Genomic DNA, 22,500 nt, shown 5'->3' with positions numbered 1-22,500 from the left:
TACTATTTCTTTTGAATATTTTATTGCTATGTAGGTAACAAATAACTCATTAAACTTTATCAAATTTAACGAAAATATAATAATTTTCATCAGTTAAATTATAAACCTGAAGTAAGCATAAGTAGAGCAGTGTAAATGAGTCTTGAGCGCCTATTGCTCATCTCGTAACTAACTTGGCTATATCAGAGTCGCCGTTTAGGACGATCCCCGTACGCGCGAGAAGCAGTGCAAAATAAGCTCCTTGAGTGTCGTATCCATTACGATTTTCTTGATGGCCGAAGTCGTTATTGGAGTAATCATGATTCACTGCATAGTTGAAGTCGTACTGAGTTGGACCCTGCAATAACAGTACACTGTGAGGGATGCCAAAGAGCCATTAACGGTTGCAGACGTAATGGATAAATGTGCAGTATTTACAGACCAAAGACCTATGCACTTGTTTCCCCATAAACTGAAAAAATGTATTGGGGGAGGATTGTGACATAGGTCTTATTTGTTACCTAAGGGAGACTAATATCTAAAACAAAATCTAATTATTTATAATATTTATGCAATAAATTTATACTTTCCAAGCATAATATTTAAACATTGATTTTTAATATATTATTGTTTTATTTGTTTGTAATAGATTTTCAAACATTTTAAATATTCTAACATTTTAATCCCACAAGGTATTAGACGGTTATGACCTTAGCATTTGATACAGCAGATAATTTAAATTTATTGATTAGCAGTAATCGAATGATATACAATTAAAAGCATTTTATACATCTATGTTAATATTGCATGGCGGAATACAAGATAGAATATTAATTACATACCTATGAACTTACCGTGGGAGCAGGGGCATTATTGGATGGTGCAGGTGTGTAGGATGGCTGTTAACTACCAAAGACACCGACCACGAAGGCGGATAGAACGATAACCTGTAATTAAAGAATATTTCAAAATTATAAGTTGATATTCAGATTTGATATATCTATCATGGGCCATATGAAAAGCACATACTTTCAAAGCCAAATTTTTGTGCTAGAAGTGCTGAGAAACTAATGCGACCCGGGTTTTTATTGTGCAGACAGTCTACTACAGAATCCTTGGCCTCTAGGATACAGGAAAAAACAAAAGTTATAGAAATGTTATAGGTTTCGTTACTTTTTCCATTCACATATTAGAAAATAATTATTGTTACTGTGACAAATAATGAAAAGTTTTCATATAATTTTAAACTCAATACTCAGTACTTAATACTCTGTGCCCAATACTATTGAACTGGATAATATGGTATTAACTGCTAAAATAGTAGCATTATCGCTAGTGTTCTTATTCGCATTTCTATTGTTGCTGTTATAGTAGTAGTAGATGAAATTAAGATTAAAGTAATTTTGACAACGATGATAATGATGACAATGACACTACTGAGGACGATAAATTTAGTAAATATAAGTTATAATCTCCTTTACAGTACAAGGATAATTATATTAAAATAACACGGATAAAACTCTTAATGAAGCTAATTAGAGCAACAACAATAGCCATTATACAATTCTTAATAAATATAATTATTGCAATGAATACGTATAAACATGTTTCTTTGTCATTGTCCTTTCATCACCTTAATAACAAGAAGGGCACCGACAGTAATAACAAAAGTTTTAAAGTGTTAATATAAATGAAATTGCTGCACATATAACTATTTCTCCTGGTTCTGCTAATACAAACATTGCTGCTAATACTAGTAAGTGTAATGATGAGGGTGATGATGATGATTATAATGATAAAATAACGACAGACAAACCAGCCGCAGTAAAAATGTATTCATATATATACAGTATGAGACGATATGCAGAGGGGGCAAAAACTAACTTCGACCATGTGACCGGGATCTTTGTACATTGATTAGCCATTTCTTGGTGAACTGATATACCTAAAACCTAAACAAGAAGAAGAATGGAGGCACTAAAATAGAACGTACACACAATTTTACATGTTTTGATGTTAAATAATGCCAGTTTACATTGCTGTTTCTATATTTGTTACTAATGAAATTCATAGAAATGGATACCAGCTAGTTTTTTTTTTCAGAAAACTGTAACAATCTTTAATGCAAATCAGAGAGTTTGATTGCATAAAGTAACGACTGACATGATGTAAAGTAAAGCGATGGGAGAGAGACGGAGGTATAAATAGATGAAGAAGCATATATATATATATATATATATATATATATATATATATATATATATATATATATAGAGAGAGAGAGAGAGAGAGAGAGAGAGAGAGAGAGAGAGAGGATCGGGAGTGTATCCATCTCACTCAACAAATAATATGCCATGACATGAAAGACGCGCAGTGAGTAAAATTGAATGCGTATGACTCAGATTGCTTTTATAAAAAAAATTAAAGACATAAATACTAGAGGATAGTCGTTTTCAAAATTCCTTAGGAAGTATAATTATATAATAAGTGGAAATACACTGATGAAAGCATTCTCAAGTTTAGCATTATTTTCCATTCAACCACTTGGATTGAAATAATATTGATTCTTGTACTTCACAACATCCAAATGATTTTTGCAGCATGCAAGTGCCTGTGCAATAAGGCAGTACATATTTTCTTCAGTAATTTTTTGTGATATTTGGTTTACAGATAAAATGATTTCATTTATTAGAACTTTATTGTGACCATAATAAATAAATATCATATTGTCAACTCCGATAGATTCAAGATAACCCAATCATAGGTTTAAGCATAAGCAGGAGCAGGCTGGTAAGAAGTGGAAGGTCTTGGGGCGCCGTATTGAGCTTCTCCCTCGTAGGAAACTTGGGCAACGTATCCAGAATCACCGTTCACGTTGTACGATACTCTCTGAACACGGCCATCGGGAAGCAGTACAAAGTACGCTCCTTGAGTGTCGTATCCATTACGATTTTCTTGATGGCCGAAGTCGTTATTAGTGTAATCATGATTCACTGCATAGTTAAAGTCGTACTGAGCTGGTCCCTGTAATAGCAGTAATGATTGATGAAGAATTAAGCGCATTTTACAGATATGAGAATGTGAATATTGCATGATAATCACATAGCAGAATCATTACATGCAAATGAACTTACCGTGGGAGCATGAACATTATAGGATGGTGCAGGAGTGTAGGATGGCAGTGAACTACCAAAGACACCAACCACGAAGGCGGATAGAATGAGAACCTGTAAATAAAGAGTATTTGAAATCGTAAGTTGATATCAACATTCGATAGTTGACCTATTTCCGACGGAGCTATGTATACAGTTCTACATGAGAGGCACATACCTTAAGAGCCATTTTTGTGCTAGAAGTGCTGAGAATCTAATGCGAACCAGGTATTTATAGTGCAGACACAGTTCACCACTGAGTCCATGACCTCTAAAATGCAGAAAAAGGAAAGCTTACTATAGGTGCATTACTTCTTCCGTTCACATATATGACATGGTACTAAATCATTTTGATAAACGAAGAAAAAGAGTTAAACTAATTCCAAATTGATAACTTAAAATGTAAAGTCAGAAATTTCCATACACTCTTATATTAGAGAATAGGACACTGAATTAATAATAACTATGACAGTAATGAAAATACCATCGTTAACATTTTCTAAACATTGCCTTAATCAACATTATTATTTTTACTACTATTACTACTGTTAGTAATAGTAACGTTCTTTTTGTTACTATTAATATTGTCATTATCACTGGTATAATTAGTAGTACTAGTAGAGGTGCTAGTAGTTGCAACAGCAGCAGTAGTAGCTGCATTATTTCTTTATTATCAACTCCTTTCATCACCTTAGTGACGGGAATTACAGCAACAACATTATAACCGCAACTCTCTCCTGTTTCAACACCACTACTAACATTACTCTTAGTACTGCTAAGTTAAATGATTAGGACAGTGATGATCAAATTTATAATTTAATAAGTAACCACATTTACTGATCCAAATTCATACAAGGCAATTTCTATCTGTAGAGTATAAACCCGGCTAAGGGACCGGTATCTCCGTTAAAGAAATGAAATAAACCTATATATACTGTAAATATGGACAATACAAAGGATGGAGACTAGAATCTGCAATAATTATATAAGAATGTCCGTGAACATAACTAAAAATAAATAAACTGCTAAAGAAGTGCACATATTAATCATGCTAGTTTTTTTTTCTGGAAAATTATAATCTATGGAAGTGTGTTATAAAAATAGACATAAGGCAATGTATAATGTAATAAATAAAATCAATATGAGTGATAATGCAGCTGGAGAAGAAAAGCATACGGAGTTAGAAAAAAGCATAGAAACATTTAATAAGTTTATATACGAAACTATATAGGTGAGTGAATAGGAGATGAAAACCAACGTAAGAGCACTTTTTTCTGTAAAATATATTACATGTTGAGAGGCGATGGTACACTCCTTCACTCAAGACGTAAAATGATATGCGTTGCATTAAGTGACTGATAATAACATGTTATAGTTCTCTGACTTTTATAATGAACACATGGATATACATATTCAATATAAGTGTTGCTTTCATGCCTCCTAAACACTATGTTTATCATATAATATGTTTGACATTCAATTTTAAAGAACAAGCTTCAGTTAAGTACTATTTCAGTTACTTAGATTGAGAGCATTTAGATTCATGTATTGCATAACATGACTATTTTAAAACATAAACGTGTGTGCAATCAGGCAGTCAATATTTTCATCAATTCGTTTTATTAAGGTTTGGCAAAATTTTTCAAGTGATACTTAGGAATCAGATATTAAAACCATTTTGTTTGTCAAAAACTTTATTGTGGCTGTATTAAATAATTGTTATATTTTTTCAGTTTTATCAAACTTAAAATATTCCAATTCATGAGGTTAAGCGTAAGAAGGAGCAGGCTGATAAGATGTGGAAGGTCTTGGGGCGCCGTATTGGGCCTCTCCCTCGTAAGTAACTTGGGCCACGTATCCAGAATCACCGTTCACAGTGTATGACACCCTCTGTACATGGCCGTCGGGAAGAAGTACATAGTAAGCTCCTTGAGTGTCGTATCCATTTCGATTTTCTTGATGGCCGAAGTCGTTATTGGAGTAATCATGATTTACTGCATAATTGAAGTCATACTGAGCTGGTCCCTGTAATAATAGAAATCGATATAGAATTAAGAACATTTAGATGTGAAGATGTGAAAACTGCATAATAAAATACATGGTTGAATCTTGATTACTATCCATGAACTTACAGTAGGAGCTGGGGCATTATAGGATGGTGCAGGGGTGTAGGATGGCAGTGAACTACCAAAGACACCGACCACAAAGGCGAATAGAACGAGAACCTGTAAATAAAGTATATTTCAAAATTATAAGTAAATATTGAGATTTGACAGATCATATATAATGGCGGAGCTATGTACACAGTGCCACATGAGACTCACACACCTTAAGAGCCATTTTTGTGCTAGAAGTACTGAGAACCTAATGCGAACCACATATTTATAGTGCAGATACAGTCCACCACAGACTCCTTGACCTCTAAGATGCAGGGAAAAACGAAAGTTTGTTATAACTGACGTTACTTTTTCCATTCACATATAAGAAATGATACTACATCATCTTGCCAAACAATATATTTTTTAATACTTTTAAACTGATACAATATACAATATGGTCTAAAAGGATTTTTTTTATATACTTGAATAATCAAGACGAGCACTATGGTAAGAGCTAGTTAAATAATACGATTATCATTATTGTTCATAATCCGATTCTTATTGTTGATGTTATCATTATACCCTAAACACTGAACCAGCTGAATTAAACAATTACACATTTTCTTGGCCATTTTACTGACAAGAGCCCGTATAAGGTGTTGTAGGGTTGATTACAATGTAAACCCACATATAAAGTTTTGCCATACAACGTAAGACACTGTTCTGCCCAATGTTGCCACACAGCTTCCAGGAGTACGGTGAGCGGTACATTCAAACGTCTGCCTATCGCCACCTATAAATCCTTGGAGATAACAATGTTCGAAACGCACTCTTCAGTGTGTGTGTGTGTGTGTGTGTGTGTGTGTGTGTGTGTGTGTGTGTGTGTGTGTGTGTGTGTGTGTGTGTGTGTGTGTGTGTGTATGTGTGTGCATATATATATATATATATATATATATATATATATATATATATATATATATATATATATATATAAATATATATGAATACATTCATATATACGATATATATATATATATATATATATATATATATATATATATATATATATATATATATATATATGCATACATGCATTTACACATATATGAATAAGCACACACACACACACACACACACACACACACACACACACACACACACACACACACACACACACGCACACACGCGCGCGCGCGCGCGCGCACGCACGCACACACACACATACACCCCTCTCCCTTTCTTCATTGTACTCCCCTTTCTCTTTGGTCTTTTCTCTCTGTTTTCTCTTTTCCCTGCCCTTCTTTCTGCCTCTTCAAATACCGTGTGCTGGCCGATGCACAACTGATTGACAGGTGCGAATCCCTAGGCTTACATTTATTTGTAATTATGCAATGTAATGACGAGGGCGATCATCATAATTATACGCTAACGGTAGACGAACCAACCGCAGTAATAATATACATATATAAGGAGCATACGTATATAAGAAGATATAACGACGAAAACCTAGCTTCGACTATGAGACCAGGATCTATTTCTTTTTGAACTGTTACACCTGAAATCTGGACAATGTTAAAGGTGGAGGCACTAAGAACAGAACGTACACAAATTTTTTTACATGTACTGGTGTCAAGAAAAGATACCATTTTACAATGCTGATATATGGGTTGCTAATGAAATTCATAGAGATGGGTACCAGCAATGCCTTTTAAAAATTGTAAAAATCTTAGTATGTGTAAACAGATAATAGTAAGATTTGATGCATAAAATAATGGCCAACATAATGTGAAGCGTACAGCGAACAATAAATCGATGGGAGATAGAGAGAAGCATAAGTAGAAAAAAGAAGCAGAGGAGAGAGAGAGAGAGAGAGAGAGAGAGAGAGAGAGAGAGAGAGAGAGAGAGAGAGAGAGAGAGAGAGAGAGAGAGAGAGAAGCGGGAATGTTTCCATCTCACTTATCATATAATATGCCGTGGCATGAATGGCGTGCGGTGAGTACAGGTAAAATGAACGTTATATTTCTGTGATCGTTGTTAAGATAAAATGAAATTAAATATTCTAGAAGATAGTGGTTTAAAAATCCCCTTGTGTAGTATAATTATCATATAATAAGTGGGTATACACTGAGAAAAGCATGTCCTAAGCTAGCTGTATTTTCCATCCAGCTACTTTGATTGAAATAATTATGATTTTTGTACTTCACAACACTTAAATGAAACACTGTAGTGTGCAAGTGCCTGTGGACTTAGTAAATGTTTCCTTCAGTTTATTTTATCTAAAACCTTTCAAATATTGGCATGCAGAGAAGACTTAATTTCTTGTTTTTTTCCACCATAGTAAATAAGTATCATATTGTCAATTCTGATAGATTCAGGATAATCCAATTCACTGGATTAAGCTTAAGCAGGAGCAAGCTGATAAGAAGTGGAAGGTGTTGGGGCGCTGTATTGAGCCTCTCCCTAGTATGTTGATTCTTGTACTTTACAACATCCAAATGGTTTATATTTTTTCCTTCAGCAACTTGAATTGGAATGTTGATTCTTGTATTTCACGCCATAATGAAAAATTGTAGCATGCAAGTGCCTGTGCAATAAGGCAGTAAATGTTTCCTTCAGTTTATTTCATATAAAACATTTCTGATTTTTAGCATTCAGATAAAAGGGCTTTATTTATTAAAACTTTACTGTGACCATAATAAATAAATATATTGTTGACTCTAGTAGATTCAGGGAACCCAATTCATAGGTTTAAGCATAAGCAGGAGCAGGCTGGTAAGAAGTGGAAGGTCTTTGGGCGCCGTATTGAGCTTCTCCCTCGTATGAAACTTGAGCAACGTATCCAGAGTCGCCGTTCACGTTGTACGATACCCTCTGTACACGGCCGTCGGGAAGCAGTACAAAGTACGCTCCTTGAGTGTCGTATCCATTACGATTTTCTTGATGGCCGAAGTCGTTATTGGAGTAATCATGATTCACTGCATAGTTAAAGTCATACTGAGCTGGTCCCTGTAATAGCAGTAATCGATTGGTGAAGAATTCAGCGCATTTTATAGATGTGAGAATGTGAATATTGCATGATAGTCAACATTGCAAAATCATTACATCCCATGAATTTACCGTGGGAGCATGGGTATTATAGGATGGTGCAGGAGTGTAGGATGGAAGTGAACTACCAAAGACACCAACCACGAAGGCAGATAGAACGATAATCTGTAATAAAAGAATATTTCAAAATTATAAGCTGATATTAAGATTTGATAGATCATCTATTATGGCGGAACTATGCACACAGTGGCACATGATAGGCACATACCTTAAGAGCCATTTTTGTGCTAGAAGTGCTGAGAAACTAATGCGAACCAGGTATTTATAGTGCAGACACAGCTCACCACAGAATCCTTGACCTCTTAGATGCTGGAAAAAACGAAAGCTTATAGGTGCATTACCTTTTCAGTTCACATATAAGTAATAGTACTAATCTTTGTGATAAACGAAGAAAAAAAGTTCAATTAATTTCAGATTGCTAGCTCAAAATGTAAAGTAAAAAATTTCTATGCTGTCTAATATTCGAGGATGGGACACTAAACTAATAACTATGGTAGTGATGAAAATACTATAGTAAGGAATACTAGTAGAGATACTACTAATTATAGTACTAATTATATATCAGTAGTAGTAGCATTATGAACGTTATTAATAACATTGGCAAAATAATTTTCATAAAGATAATTTATAATTCATATACCTTTAAACAGATTTCTTTATCATTAACTTTCTCTCCTTATATCATCTTAGTAAAGGGAGCCACAGCAACAGTACAAAGGCTTATAGTGATCATGGATCACTCCTGTTTCCCCAACAGTACTGCCAAGTGAAATAATTATGACGATGGTGATTAAAATTATAATGTAAAAAGGGACCACATATATTATTATCATTATTATTACAATGGTTTTATCATCATTATTATTATTGTTTCATTGTTATGACTATTATAATTATAATTATAAATTTCGTAGAACTACTGCTACTACTAATAATGATAATTGTTATCTTTATCATCATCATCATTACATTTTCAAATTAGTTATTATTTTTGATTATAAATAACATCAACAACAACAACAACAATGATAATAACAATAACAATAACAACAACAATAATAATGATAATAATAATAATAACAATAATAATGATAATAATTATAATAATATTTATAATGATAATAATAATAATAATAAAAATAATGATAAAAGTGATGATGATAACAGCAACAATAATAACATTAATAATACTATTATATTATTATCATCATTATTATCAACGTTATTGATGAAATTAATATCAAAGTAAATCTGGCGAAGGTAATCTTAACAATAATGATAATGATAGCAATGACTCTTCTGAGAAAGATAATTTGGGTAAATATATCGGTTATAATGTTAACAGGAGTGATAATTACATTTTAAAAATCAGGCATAAGATTGATAATGCAAATAACTATAGCAACAAGAAATGCAGATCAAAATAAATTTATTTATTTATTGCAATGAATATCTTATAAACATATTTGTCATTTTCCTTTCACCATCTTAGAAACAGGAAGGCACCAGCAGTAATAAAACTTAAAAGCGTATAAGGATACTGATAAAAATGAAAATACTATACATATTCATCCTGATTCTGCTAGTAATAAAATTACTGCTAGTACTAGTAAGTGTAATGATGGTGGTAATTATGTAATAGCAGCAGACGAACTAACAACAGTAAAAATGTATATTTACATATTACTACTACTATTAATATTACTGCTAGAACTGCTAAGTTTAATGATTAGGACAATGATGATCAAAAGTATAATGTAATAAGTAACCACATTTACTTGATCCAAATTCATGCAAGGCAGTTTCTAACTGTAGTGCATAAACCTGGCTGCGTCTATGGGACCGGTATCTTCGTAAAAAAAAATGAAGTAAACCGTTACAATGTAAATATGGACAATATAAAGGATGGAGACGCCATGGATCGGATAAACATACTTGAATTTGCACAAGCTGTTACAAAAGAAATTAACTGCTAAAGAAATGCTACAATAATCTATGGAAGTGTATATTACAAAAAGAGACAGAAGGCAAAGTATAATGTAATAAATAAAATCAATATGAGTGATAAAGAACCTGGAGAAAAGAAGGCATAAAAAGTTGGAAAAAACATAAAAACATTTAAAAAGTTTACACACGAAATTACATAGTTGAGTGAATAGAAGATGAAATCCAACGTAAGAGCACTTTTTCTGTAGAATATATTGCAAGTTGAGAGGCAATGATACACTCCCTCACTCAAGACGTAAAATGATATGCGTGACATGAAGTGACTGTTAATAAAATGTTATAGTTTTCTGACTTTTGTAATGAACACATGAATATCTATCTATCTATCTATCTATCTATCTATCTATCTATATATATATATATATATATATATATATATATGTATATATATATATATATATATATATATATATATATATATATATATATGTGTGTGTGTGTGTGTGTGTGTGTGTGTGTGTGTGTGTGTGTGTGTGTGTGTGTGTGTGTATTCTGTATGGTTTTTGCTTTCATGTCTCCTAAATACTATGCGTATCATATAATATGTTTGACATTCACTTTAAAGAGCATGCATCAGTTAAGTGCTATTTCAGTTACTTAGATTGAGAGCATTTTGATTCCTGTATTGCATAACATGACTATTTTAAAACATACAAGTGTGCAATCAGGCAGTCAATATTTCCATCAATTCGTTTTATCAAGGTTTGGCAAAACATTTCAAGTGATACCTAGGAAGCAGATATCTAAAAAAATTTGTTTGTCAAAAACTTTATTGTGGCTGTATTAAATAATTATTAAATTTTTCACTTTTATCAAACTTAAGATATTTCAATTAAGGGGGTTAAGCGTAAGAAGGAGCAGGCTGATAAGATGTGGAAGGTCTTGGAGCGCCGTATTGGGCCTCTCCCTCGTAAGTAACTTGGGCCACGTATCCAGAGTCACCGTTCACAGTGTATGACACCCTCTGTACACGGCCGTCGGGAAGAAGTACATAGTAAGCTCCTTGAATGTCGTATCCATTTCGATTTTCTTGATGGCCGAAGTCGTTATTGGAGTAATCATGATTTACTGCATAATTGAAGTCATACTGAGCTGGTCCCTGTAATAATAGAAATCGATATACAATTAAGAACATTTAGATATGAAGGTGTGAATACTGCATAATAAAATACATGGTTGAATCTTGATTACTATCCATGAACTTACAGTAGGAGCTGGGGCATTATAGGATGGTGCAGGGGTGTAGGATGGCAGTGAACTACCAAAGACACCGACCACAAAGGCGAATAGAACGAGAACCTGTAAATAATGTATATTTCAAAATTAAAAGTAGATTTTGAGATTTGACAGATCATATATAATGGCGGAGCTATGTACACAGTGCCACATGAGACTCACACACCTTAAGAGCCATTTTTGTGCTAGAAGTACTGAGAACCTAATGCGAACCAGGTATTTATAGTGCAGATACAGTCCACCACAGACTCCTTGACCTCTAAGATGCAGGGAAAAACGAAAGTTTGTTATAACTGACGTTACTTTTTCCATTCACATATAAGAAATGATACTACATCATCGTGCCAAACAATATATTTTTTTTAAATACTTTTAAACTGATACAATATACAATATGGTCTAAAAGGATTTTTTTTTATATACTTGAATAATCAAGACGAGCACTATGGTAAGAGCTAGTTAAATAATACGATTATCATTATTGTTCATAATCCTATTCTTATTGTTGATGTTATCATTATACCCTAAACACTGAACCAGCTGAATTAAACAATTACCCATTTTCTTGGCTATTTTACTGACAAGAGCCCGTATAAGGTGTTATAGGGTTGATTACAATGTAAACCCACATATAAAGTTTTGCCATACAACGAAAAAACTGTTCTGCCCAATGTTGCCACACAGCTTCCAGGAGTACGGTGAGCGGTACATTCAAACGTCTGCCTATCGCCACCTACTAATCCTTGGAGATAACAATGTTCGAAACGCACTCTTCAGTGTGTGTGTGTGTGTGTGTGTGTGTGTGTGTGTGTGTGTGTGTGTGTGTGTGTGTGTGTGTGTGTGTGTGTGTGTGTGTGTTGGTGTGTGTGTGTGTGCGCGCATATATGTATATATAAATATATATGAATACATTCATATATATACATATATATATATATATATATATATATATATATATATATATATATATGTATATATATATATATATATATATATAATACATATATGCATACATACATATACACAAATATGAATAAGCACACACACACACACTCCCCCCTCTCCCTTTCTTCATTGTACTCCCCTTTCTCTCTGGTCTTTTCTCTCTGTTTTCTCTTTTCCCTGCCCCTCTTTCTGCCTCTTCAAATACCGTGTGCTGGCCGATGCACAATTGATCGACAGGTGCGAATCCCTAGGCTTACATTTATTTGTAATTATGTAATGTAATGGTGAGGCCGATGATGATCGTAATTATACGATAACGGTAGACGAATCAACCGCAATAATAATGTAAGCATACATATATAAGGAAATATCCGGCAGCGACAAAAACCTAGCTTCGACTATGAGACCAAGATCTTTGTTCATGTAATCGATATTTCTTTTTGAAATGTTACACTTGAAATCTGGACAATGCTAAAGGTGGAGGCACCAAGAATAGAACGTGCACAATTTTTTTTTTACATGTTCTGGTGTTAAGAAAAGATACCATTTTACAATGCTGATATTATATGGATTGCTAATGAAATTCATAGAGATGAGTACTAGCAATGCCTTTCGAAAATTGTAAAAATCTTATTAAGCGTAAACGGATAATAGTAAGATTTGATGCATAAGATAATGACCAACATAATGTAGAAACGTACAGCGAGCAACAAATCGATGGGAGATAGAGAGAAAGAAGTAGAAGAAGAAGCAGATATATATATATATATATATATATATATATATATATAATAGATAGATAGATAGATAGATAGATAGATAGATAATGATATAGATATAATTATAGATAGATAGATAGATAGAGAGAGAGAGAGAGGGGGGCGAAAAGAGAGGAGAAGGAGGGAGAGTGGGAAAGCGGCCAAGAGAGAGAGAGATAGATAGATAGATAGATAGATAGATAGAGAGAGAGAGAGAGAGAGAGAGAGAGAGAGAGAGAGAGAGATAGAGAAGCGGAAATGTTTCCATCTCACTTTATCATATAATATGCCATGGCATGAATGACGTGCATGTAAAATGAACGTTATATTTCTGTGATCGTTGTTAAGAAAAAATTAAATTAAATATTCTAGAAAATAGTCGTTTACAAATCCCCTGTGTAGTATAATTATCATATAATAAAACTGAGAAATGCATGTCCTAAGCTAGCTGTATTTTCCATCCAGCTACTTTGATTGAAATAATATTGATTTTCACAACATTTAAATGAAACACTGTAGTGTGCAAGTGCCTGTGCACTTAGTAAATGTTTCCTTCAGTTTATTTTATGTAAACCCTTTCAAATATTAGCATGCAGAGAAAACTTCTTTTTTCCATAATAAATAAGTATCATATTGTCAATTCTGATGGATTCAGGATAATCCCATTCACTGCATTAAGCGTAAGCAGGAGCAAGCTGATAAGAAGTGGAAGGTGTTGGGCCGCTGTATTGAGACTCTCCCTAGTATGTTGATTCTTGTACTTCACAACATCCAAATGGTTCATATTTTTCATTTAGCAACTTGAATTGAAATGCTGATTCTTGTATTTCACACCATTTTAATGAAAATGTGTAGAATGCAAGTGCCTGTGCAATAAGGCAGTAAATGTTTCCTTCAGTTTATTCTATATAAAACATTTAAGATATTTGCCATTCAGATAAAAGGGCTTTATTTATTAGACCTTTACTGTGACCATAATAAGAAACTGATAAGAAGTGGAAGGTGTTGGGGCGCTGTATTGAGCCTCTCCCTAGTATGTTGATTCTTGTACTTTACAACATCCAAATGGTTTATATTTTTTCCTTCAGCAACTTGAATTGGAATGTTGATTCTTGTATTTCACGCCATAATGAAAAATTGTAGCATGCAAGTGCCTGTGCAATAAGGCAGTAAATGTTTCCTTCAGTTTATTTTATATAAAACATTTCTGATTTTTGGCATTCAGATAAAAGGGCTTTATTTATTAAAACTTTACTGTGACCATAATAAATAAATATATTGTTGACTCTAGTAGATTCAGGGAACCCAATTCAAAGGTTTAAGCATAAGCAGGAGCAGGCTGGTAAGAATTGGAAGGTCTTGGGGCGCCGTATTGAGCTTCTCCCTCGTAGGAAACTTGGGCAACGTATCCAGAGTCGCCGTTCACGTTGTACGATACCCTCTGTACACGGCCGTCGGGAAGCAGTACAAAGTACGCTCCTTGAGTGTCGTATCCATTACGATTTTCTTGATGGCCGAAGTCGTTATTGGAATAATCATGATTCACTGCATAGTTAAAGTCGTACTGAGCTGGTCCCTGTAATAGCAGTAATCGATTGGTGAAGAATTCAGCGCATTTTATAGATATGAGAATGTGAATATTGCATGATAATCACATAGCAAAATCATTACATGCAAATGAACTTACCGTGGGAGCATGAACATTATAGGATGGTGCAGGAGTGTAGGATGGCAGTGAACTACCAAAGACACCAACCACGAAGGCGGACAGAATGAGAACCTGTAAACAAAAAGTATTTTAAAACATTTGACATTTGATAGTTGATCTGTTTTCAAAAGAGCTATGTATACAGATGTACATGAGAGGCACATACCTTAAGAACCATTTTTGTGCTAGAAGTGCTGAGAATCTAATGCGAACCAGGTATTTATAGTGCAGACACAGTTCACCACAGAATCCTTGACCTCTAAAATGCAGAAAAAGGAAAGCTTATTATAGGTGCATTACTTCTTCCGTTCACATATATGACATAGTACTAAATCATTTTGATAAACGAAGAAAAAGAGTTAAACTATTTCCAAATTGATAACTTAAAATGTAAAGTCAGAAATTTCCAAGCTGTCTAATATTCGAGAATAGGACACAGAACTAATAATAACTATGACAGTAATGAAAACACTATCGTTAGCATTTTTGTTTTAAACCTTGCCTTAATCAACATTATTATTACTACTGTTAGTAACAGTAACATTCTTTTTGTTACTGTTTATATTGTCATCATTATTGCATAAACCTGGTTGCATCTATGGGACCGGTATGTTCGTTAAAGACATGAAGTAAACCGTTATACTGTAAATATTTACAATATAAAGGATGGAGACGCCATGGATCGGATAAACATAGTGGAATTTGCACAGGTTGTTATAAAAGAATGCCAGTGAACATAACTAAAAACAAATTAACTGCTAAAGAAATGCAGATATTAATCCTACTAGTTTTTTTTCTGGAAAATTATAATCTATGGAATTGTGTTATAAAGAGTGACATAAGGCAATGTATAATGTAATAAATAAAATCAATATGAGTGTTAATGCAGCTGGAGAGGAAAGGCATACAGAGATGGAAAAAAATCATAGAAGCATTTAAAAGTTTTTTATATACGAAATTACATCTAATTCCAAATTGAGAAGATGAAATCTAACGCAAGAGCACTTTTTCTGTAGAATATGTTGAATATTGATAGGCGATGGTACACTCCTTCACTCAAGACGTAAAATAATATGCGTGGCATGAAGTGACTGTTAATAAAATGTTATAGTTCCCTGACTTTTGTAATGAACACATGGATATATATATATATATATATATATATATATATATATATATATATATATATATATATATATATATATGTATATTCAATAAGTCTTGCTTTCATGTATCCTAATCACTATGTTTACCATATAATGCTGACATTCATTTTAAAGAGCATGCATCAGTTAAGAGCTATTTCAGTTACTCAGATTGAGAGCATTTTGATTCCTGTATTGCTTAACATGACTATTTTAAGACATACAAGTATGTCCAATCAGGCAGTCAATATTTCCATTAATTTGTTTTATTAAAGTTTGGGAAAATATTTCAAGTGATATCTAGGAAGCAGATATTAAAACAATTTTGTTTGTCAAAAAGTTTATTGTGGCTGTATTAAATAATTGTTATATTTTTTTTTCAGTTTTATCAAAATTAAGATATTCCAATTCATGAGGTTAAACGTAAGAAGGAGCAGGCTGGTAAGAGGTGGAAGGTCTTGGAGCGCCGTATTGGGCCTCTCCCTCGTAAGTAACTTGGGCCACGTATCCAGAGTCACCGTTCACAGTGTATGACACCCTCTGTACACGGCCGTCGGGAAGAAGTACATAGTAAGCTCCTTGAGTGTCGTATCCATTTCGATTTTCTTGATGGCCGAAGTCGTTATTGGAGTAATCATGATTTACTGCATAATTGAAGTCATACTGAGCTGGTCCCTGTAATAACAGAAATCGATTGATATAGAATTAAGAATATTTAGATGTGAAGATGTGAAAACTACATAATAAAATATATGGTTGAATCTTGATTACTATCCATGAACTTACAGTAGAAGCTGGGGCATTATAGGATGGTGCAGGGGTGTAGGATGGCAGTGAACTACCAAAGGCACCGGCTAATAAGGCGGATAGAACGAGAACCTGTAAATAAAGTATATTTCAAAATTATAAGTAGATATTGAGATTGGACAGGTCATATATAATGGCGGAGCTATGTACACAGTGCCACATGAGACTCACACACCTTAAGAGCCATTTTTGTGCTAGAAATACTGAGAACCTAATGCGAACCAGATATTTATAGTGCAGATACAGTCCACCACAGACTCCTTGACCTCTAAGATGCAGGGAAAAACGAAACTTTGTTATAACTGACGTAATTTTTTTCCATTCACATATAAGAAATGATACTACATCATTGTGACAAACAATAAAAAATAAAATACTTTTAAACTGATACAATATACAATATGGTCTAAATGGAAGATTTTTATATATATACTTGAATAATCAAGACTTGTGCAATATGGTAGGAGCTAGTTAAATAATTCGATTATCATTATTGTTCATAATCCTATTCTTATTGTTGATGTTATCATTATACCTTAAACACTGAACCAGCTGAATTAAACAATTACCCACCTTCTTGGCTATTTTACTGATAATAGCCCGTATAAGGTGTTGTAGGGTTGATTACGATGTAAACTCACATATCAAGTTTTGCCATAGAACGTAAAACATTGTTCTGCCCAATGTTGCCACACAGCTTCCAGGAGTACGGTGAACGATACATTCAAACGTCTGCCTATCGCCACCTACAAATCCTTGGAGATAACAATGTTCGAAACGCACTCTCCAGTGTGTGTGTGTGTGTGTGTGTGTGTGTGTGTGTGTGTGTGTGTGTGTGTGTGTGTGTGTGTGTGTGTGTGTGTGTGTGTGTGCGCGCGCGCATATATGTATATATAAATATATATGAATACATTCATATACAATAGATATATATATATATATATATATATATATATATATATATATATATATATAAATATATATGAATACATTCATATACAATATATATATATATATATATATATATATATATATATATATATATATATATATATATATATATAAGACACACAATACACAAATATGAATAAGCACACACACACACTCTCCACTCTCCCTTTCTTCATTGTACTCCCTTTTCTCTGGTCTTATCTCTCTGTTTTCTCTTTTCCCTGCCCCTCTCTCTGCCTCTTCAAATACCGTGTGCTGGCCGATGCACAGTTGATTGACAGGTGTGAATCCCTAGGCTTACATTTATTTGTAATTATGCAATGTAGTGACGAGGGCGATGATCATAATTATACGATAACGGAAGACGAACCAACCGCAGTAATAATATACATATATAAGGAGCATACGTATATAAGGAGATATAACGACAAAAACCTAGCTTCGACTATGAGACCAGGATCTTTGTTTATGTAATCGATATTTCTTTTTGAACTGTTACACTTGAAATCTGGACAATGCTAAAGGTGGAGGCACTAAGAATAGAACGTGCACACATTTTTTTACATGTTCTGGTGTAAAGAAAAGATACCATTTTACAATGCTGATATTATATGGGTTGCTAATGAAATTCATAGAGATGGGTAATAGCAATGCCTTTAAAAAATTGTAAAAATCTTATTAAGTGTAAACGGATAATAGTAAGACTTGATGCATAAGATAATGACCAACATAATGTAGAAACGTACAGCGAGCAACAAATCGATGGGAGATAGAGAGAAACTGAGTTAGATGAAGAAGCAGAGAGATAGATAGATAGATAGATAGATAGATAGATAGATAGAGAGAGAGAGAGAGAGAGAGAGAGAGAGAGAGAGAGAGAGAGAAGGGGGGAGCGAAAAGAGAGGGCAAGGAGAGAGAATGGGAAAGCGGCCAAGAGAGAGAGAGAGAGAGAGAGAGAGAAGCGGAAATGTTTCCATCTCACTTATCATATAATATGCCATGGCATGAATGGCGTGCAGGTAAAATGAACGTTATATTTCTGTGATCGTTGCTAAGAAAATAATATAATAAGAAGAAATATTCTAGAAGATAGTCGTTTACAAATTGCCTGTGTTGTATAATTATCATATAATAAGTGGGCATACACTGTGAAAAGCATGTCCTAAGCTAGCCGTATTTTCCATCCAGCTACTTTGATTGAAATCATATTGATTTTCACAACATTTAAATGAAACACTAGTATCCAAGAGCCTGTGCACTTAGTAAATGTTTCCTTCAGTTTATTTTATGTAAACCCTTTCAAATATTAGCATGCAGAGAAAACTTCTTTTTTCCATAATAAATAAGTATCATATTGTCAATTCTGATGGATTCAGGATAATCCCATTCACTGCATTAAGCGTAAGCAGGAGCAAGTTGATAAGAAGTGGAAGGTGTTGGGGCGCTGTATTCAGCCTCTCCCTAATATGTTGATTCTTGTACTTCACAACATCCAAATGGTTCATATTTTTTTCATTCAGCAACTTGAATTGGAATGCTGATTCTTGTATTTCACGCCATTTTAATGAAAATGTGTAGAATGCAAGTGCCTGTGCAATAAGGCAGTAAATGTTTCCTTCAGTTTATTCTATATAAAACATTTCAAATATTTGCTATTCAGATAAAAAGGCTTTATTTATTAGAACTTTACTGTAACCATAATAAATAAATATATTATTGACTCTAGTAGATTCAGGGAACCCAATTCAAAGGTTTAAGCATAAGCAGGAGCAGGTTGGTAAGATGTGGAAGGTCTTGGGGCGCCGTATTGAGCTTCTCCCTCGTAGGAAACTTGGGCAACGTATCCAGAGTCGTCGTTCACGTTGTACGATACCCTCTGTACACGGCCGTCGGGAAGCAGTACAAAGTACGCTCCTTGAGTGTCGTATCCATTACGATTTTCTTGATGGCCGAAGTCGTTATTGGAATAATCATGATTCACTGCATAGTTAAAGTCGTACTGAGCTGGTCCCTGTAATAGCAGTAATCGATTGGTGAAGAATTCAGCGCATTTTATAGATATTAGAATGTGAATATTGCATGATAATCACATAGCAAAATCCTGACATGCAAATGAACTTACCGTGGGAGCATGGGCATTATAGGATGGTGCAGGAGTGTAGGATGGCAGTGAACTACCAAAGACACCAACCACGAAGGCGGACAGAATGAGAACCTGTAAACAAAAAGTATTTTACAACATTTGACATTTGATAGTTGATCTGTTTTCAAAAGAGCTATGTATACAGATGTACATGAGAGGCACATACCTTAAGAACCATTTTTGTGCTAGAAGTGCTGAGAATCTAATGCGAACCAGGTATTTATAGTGCAGACACAGTTCACCACAGAATCCTTGACCTCTAAAATGCAGAAAAAGGAAAGCTTATTATAGGTGCATTACTTCTTCCGTTCACATATATGACATAGTACTAAATCATTTTGATAAACGAAGAAAAAGAGTTAAACTATTTCCAAATTGATAACTTAAAATGTAAAGTCAGAAATTTCCATGCTGTCTAATATTCGAGAATAGGACACAGAACTAATAATAACTATGACAGTAATGAAAACACCATCGTTAGCATTTTTGTTCTAAACTTTGCCTTAATCAACATTATTATTACTACTGCTAGTAACAGTAACATTCTTTTTGTTACTGTTTATATTGTCATCATTATTGCATAAACCTGGTTGCATCTATGGGACCGGTATGTTCGTTAAAGACATGAAGTAAACCGTCATACTGTAAATATTTACAATATAAAGGATGGAGACGCCATGGATCGGATAAACATAGTAGAATTTGCACAGGTTGTTATAAAAGAATGCCAGTGAACATAACTAAAAACAAATTAACTGCTAAAGAAATGCAGATATTAATCCTACTAGTTTTTTTCTCGAAAATTATAATCTATGGAACTGTGTTATAAAGAGTGATATAAGGCAATGTATAATGTAATAAATAAAATCAATATGAGTATTAATGCAGTTGGAGAGGAAAGGCATACAGAGATGGAAAAAAATCATAGAAGCATTTAAAAGTTTTTTATATACGAAATTACATCTAATTCCAAATTGAGAAGATGAAATCCAACGCAAGAGCACTTTTTTCTGTAGAATATGTTGAATATTGATAGGCGATGGTACACTCCTGCACTCAAGACGTAAAATAATATGCGTGGCATGAAGTGACTGTTAATAAAATATTATAGTTCCCTGACTTTTGAAATGAACACATGGATATAAATAAATATATATATATATATATATATATATATATATATATATATATATATATATATATATATATTCAATATGAGTCTTGCTTTCATGCCTCCTAATCACTATGTTTACCATATAATGTTGACATTCATTTTAAAGAGCATGCATCAGTTAAGAGCTATTTCAGTTACTCAGATTGAGAGCATTTTGATTCCTGTATTGCTTAACATGACTATTTTAAGACATACAATTATGTGCAATCAGGCAGTCTATATTTCCATTAATTTGTTTTATTAAAGTTTGGGAAAATATTTCAAGTGATACCTAGGAAGCAGATATTAAAACAATTTTGTTTGTCAAAAAGTTTATTGTGGCTGTATTAAATAATTGTTATATTTTTTTCAGTTTTATCAAACTTAAGATATTCCAATTCATGAGGTTAAACGTAAGAAGGAGCAGGCTGGTAAGAGGTGGAAGGTCTTGGAGCGCCGTATTGGGCCTCTCCCTCGTAAGTAACTTGGGCCACGTATCCAGAGTCACCGTTCACAGTGTATGACACCCTCTATACACGGCCGTCGGGAAGAAGTACATAGTAAGCTCCTTGAGTGTCGTATCCATTTCGATTTTCTTGATGGCCGAAGTCGTTATTGGAGTAATCATGATTTATTGCATAATTAAAATCATACTGAGCTGGTCCCTGTAATAGCAGTAATCGATTGAATTGAACGTTGTTTAGATGTAAGGATGTGAATACTGCACGATAAAATACACGGTAGAATTTTCATTACATACCCATGAACTTAAAGTGGGAGCTGGGGCATTATAGGATGGTGCAGGGGTGTAGGATGGCAGTGAACTACCGAAAACAACGACCGCAAAGGCGAATAGAACGAGAACCTATAAATAAAGTATATTTCAAAATTATAAGTAGATATTGAGATTGGACAACTCATATATAATGGCGGAGCTATGTACACAGTGCCACATGAGAGACACACACCTTAAGAGCCCTTTTTGTGCTAGAAGTACTGAGAAACTAATGCGAACCAGATATTTATAGTGCAGATACAGTCCACCACATGACCTCTGAGATGTAGGGAAAAACGAAAGTTTGTTATAACTGACGTTACTTTTTCCATTCACATATAAGAAATGATACTATATCACCGTGACAAACAATGAAAAGTTTAAAGTGATACAATATACAATATACTTTAAATAGAAGTATTTTTTTTATATTTGAATAATCAAGACTTGAACAATATGGTAAGAGCTAATTAAATAATACGATTATCATTATTGTTCATAATCTTATTCTTATTGTTGATGTTATCATTATACCCT

At 33.7% G+C, this 22,500-nt stretch overlaps 5 protein-coding genes and 2 pseudogenes across 7 annotated transcripts; all 7 read right to left on the bottom strand.

Moving 5' to 3' along the window:
• Positions 1 to 2,662: 2,662 nt before the first annotated feature.
• Positions 2,663 to 5,474, bottom strand: LOC119589424 (pro-resilin-like). Of its 3 annotated transcripts, none has more exons than XM_037938035.1 (3): positions 5,460 to 5,472; positions 3,114 to 3,206; positions 2,663 to 3,003 (listed from the first exon to the last, which is right to left on the bottom strand). In XM_037938035.1, the coding sequence occupies exons 1-3, from the start codon at positions 5,469 to 5,471 to the stop codon at positions 2,746 to 2,748; spliced, it is 363 nt and encodes a 120-aa protein (XP_037793963.1). In that variant the 5' UTR covers position 5,472; the 3' UTR covers positions 2,663 to 2,745. The 3 variants fall into 3 exon arrangements, with proteins under 3 accessions (XP_037793963.1, XP_037793968.1, XP_037793976.1); XM_037938040.1 differs by lacking the exon at positions 5,460 to 5,472 and adding an exon at positions 3,310 to 3,325; XM_037938048.1 differs by lacking the exons at positions 2,663 to 3,003; positions 3,114 to 3,206 and adding exons at positions 4,824 to 5,156; positions 5,264 to 5,356 and having other exon boundaries at positions 5,460 to 5,474.
• A 2,443-nt stretch (positions 5,475 to 7,917) lies between these two features.
• On the bottom strand, positions 7,918 to 8,595 carry LOC119589413 (annotated as a pseudogene).
• A 2,529-nt stretch (positions 8,596 to 11,124) lies between these two features.
• LOC119589444 (pro-resilin-like) lies at positions 11,125 to 11,759 on the bottom strand. Its single transcript, XM_037938054.1, has 3 exons — positions 11,745 to 11,759; positions 11,549 to 11,641; positions 11,125 to 11,441 (listed from the first exon to the last, which is right to left on the bottom strand). The coding sequence occupies exons 1-3, from the start codon at positions 11,754 to 11,756 to the stop codon at positions 11,184 to 11,186; spliced, it is 363 nt and encodes a 120-aa protein (XP_037793982.1). The 5' UTR covers positions 11,757 to 11,759; the 3' UTR covers positions 11,125 to 11,183.
• A 2,696-nt stretch (positions 11,760 to 14,455) lies between these two features.
• On the bottom strand, positions 14,456 to 15,169 carry LOC119589403 (pro-resilin-like). Its single transcript, XM_037938017.1, has 3 exons — positions 15,156 to 15,169; positions 14,969 to 15,061; positions 14,456 to 14,857 (listed from the first exon to the last, which is right to left on the bottom strand). The coding sequence occupies exons 1-3, from the start codon at positions 15,165 to 15,167 to the stop codon at positions 14,600 to 14,602; spliced, it is 363 nt and encodes a 120-aa protein (XP_037793945.1). The 5' UTR covers positions 15,168 to 15,169; the 3' UTR covers positions 14,456 to 14,599.
• Positions 15,170 to 16,514: 1,345 nt separating this feature from the next.
• LOC119587196 (pro-resilin-like) lies at positions 16,515 to 17,665 on the bottom strand. The gene is made up of 4 exons (XM_037935964.1): positions 17,583 to 17,665; positions 17,117 to 17,209; positions 16,921 to 17,023; positions 16,515 to 16,809 (listed from the first exon to the last, which is right to left on the bottom strand). Exons 1-4 carry the CDS (start codon positions 17,663 to 17,665, stop codon positions 16,552 to 16,554), a joined length of 537 nt encoding a protein of 178 aa, XP_037791892.1. The 3' UTR covers positions 16,515 to 16,551.
• Positions 17,666 to 19,501: 1,836 nt separating this feature from the next.
• LOC119589392 (pro-resilin-like) lies at positions 19,502 to 20,214 on the bottom strand. The gene is made up of 3 exons (XM_037938010.1): positions 20,202 to 20,214; positions 20,015 to 20,107; positions 19,502 to 19,903 (listed from the first exon to the last, which is right to left on the bottom strand). The coding sequence occupies exons 1-3, from the start codon at positions 20,211 to 20,213 to the stop codon at positions 19,646 to 19,648; spliced, it is 363 nt and encodes a 120-aa protein (XP_037793938.1). The 5' UTR covers position 20,214; the 3' UTR covers positions 19,502 to 19,645.
• A 1,328-nt stretch (positions 20,215 to 21,542) lies between these two features.
• LOC119589381 lies at positions 21,543 to 22,059 on the bottom strand (annotated as a pseudogene).
• Between the last annotated feature and the right edge of the window lie 441 nt (positions 22,060 to 22,500).

Source organism: Penaeus monodon, chromosome 3, assembly GCF_015228065.2.
Source record: "Penaeus monodon isolate SGIC_2016 chromosome 3, NSTDA_Pmon_1, whole genome shotgun sequence".
Lineage (NCBI taxonomy): Eukaryota > Metazoa > Arthropoda > Malacostraca > Decapoda > Penaeidae > Penaeus > Penaeus monodon.
The sequence above is the reverse complement of the archived record's forward strand: the minus strand, read 5'-3'. Positions and strand labels throughout refer to the sequence as shown.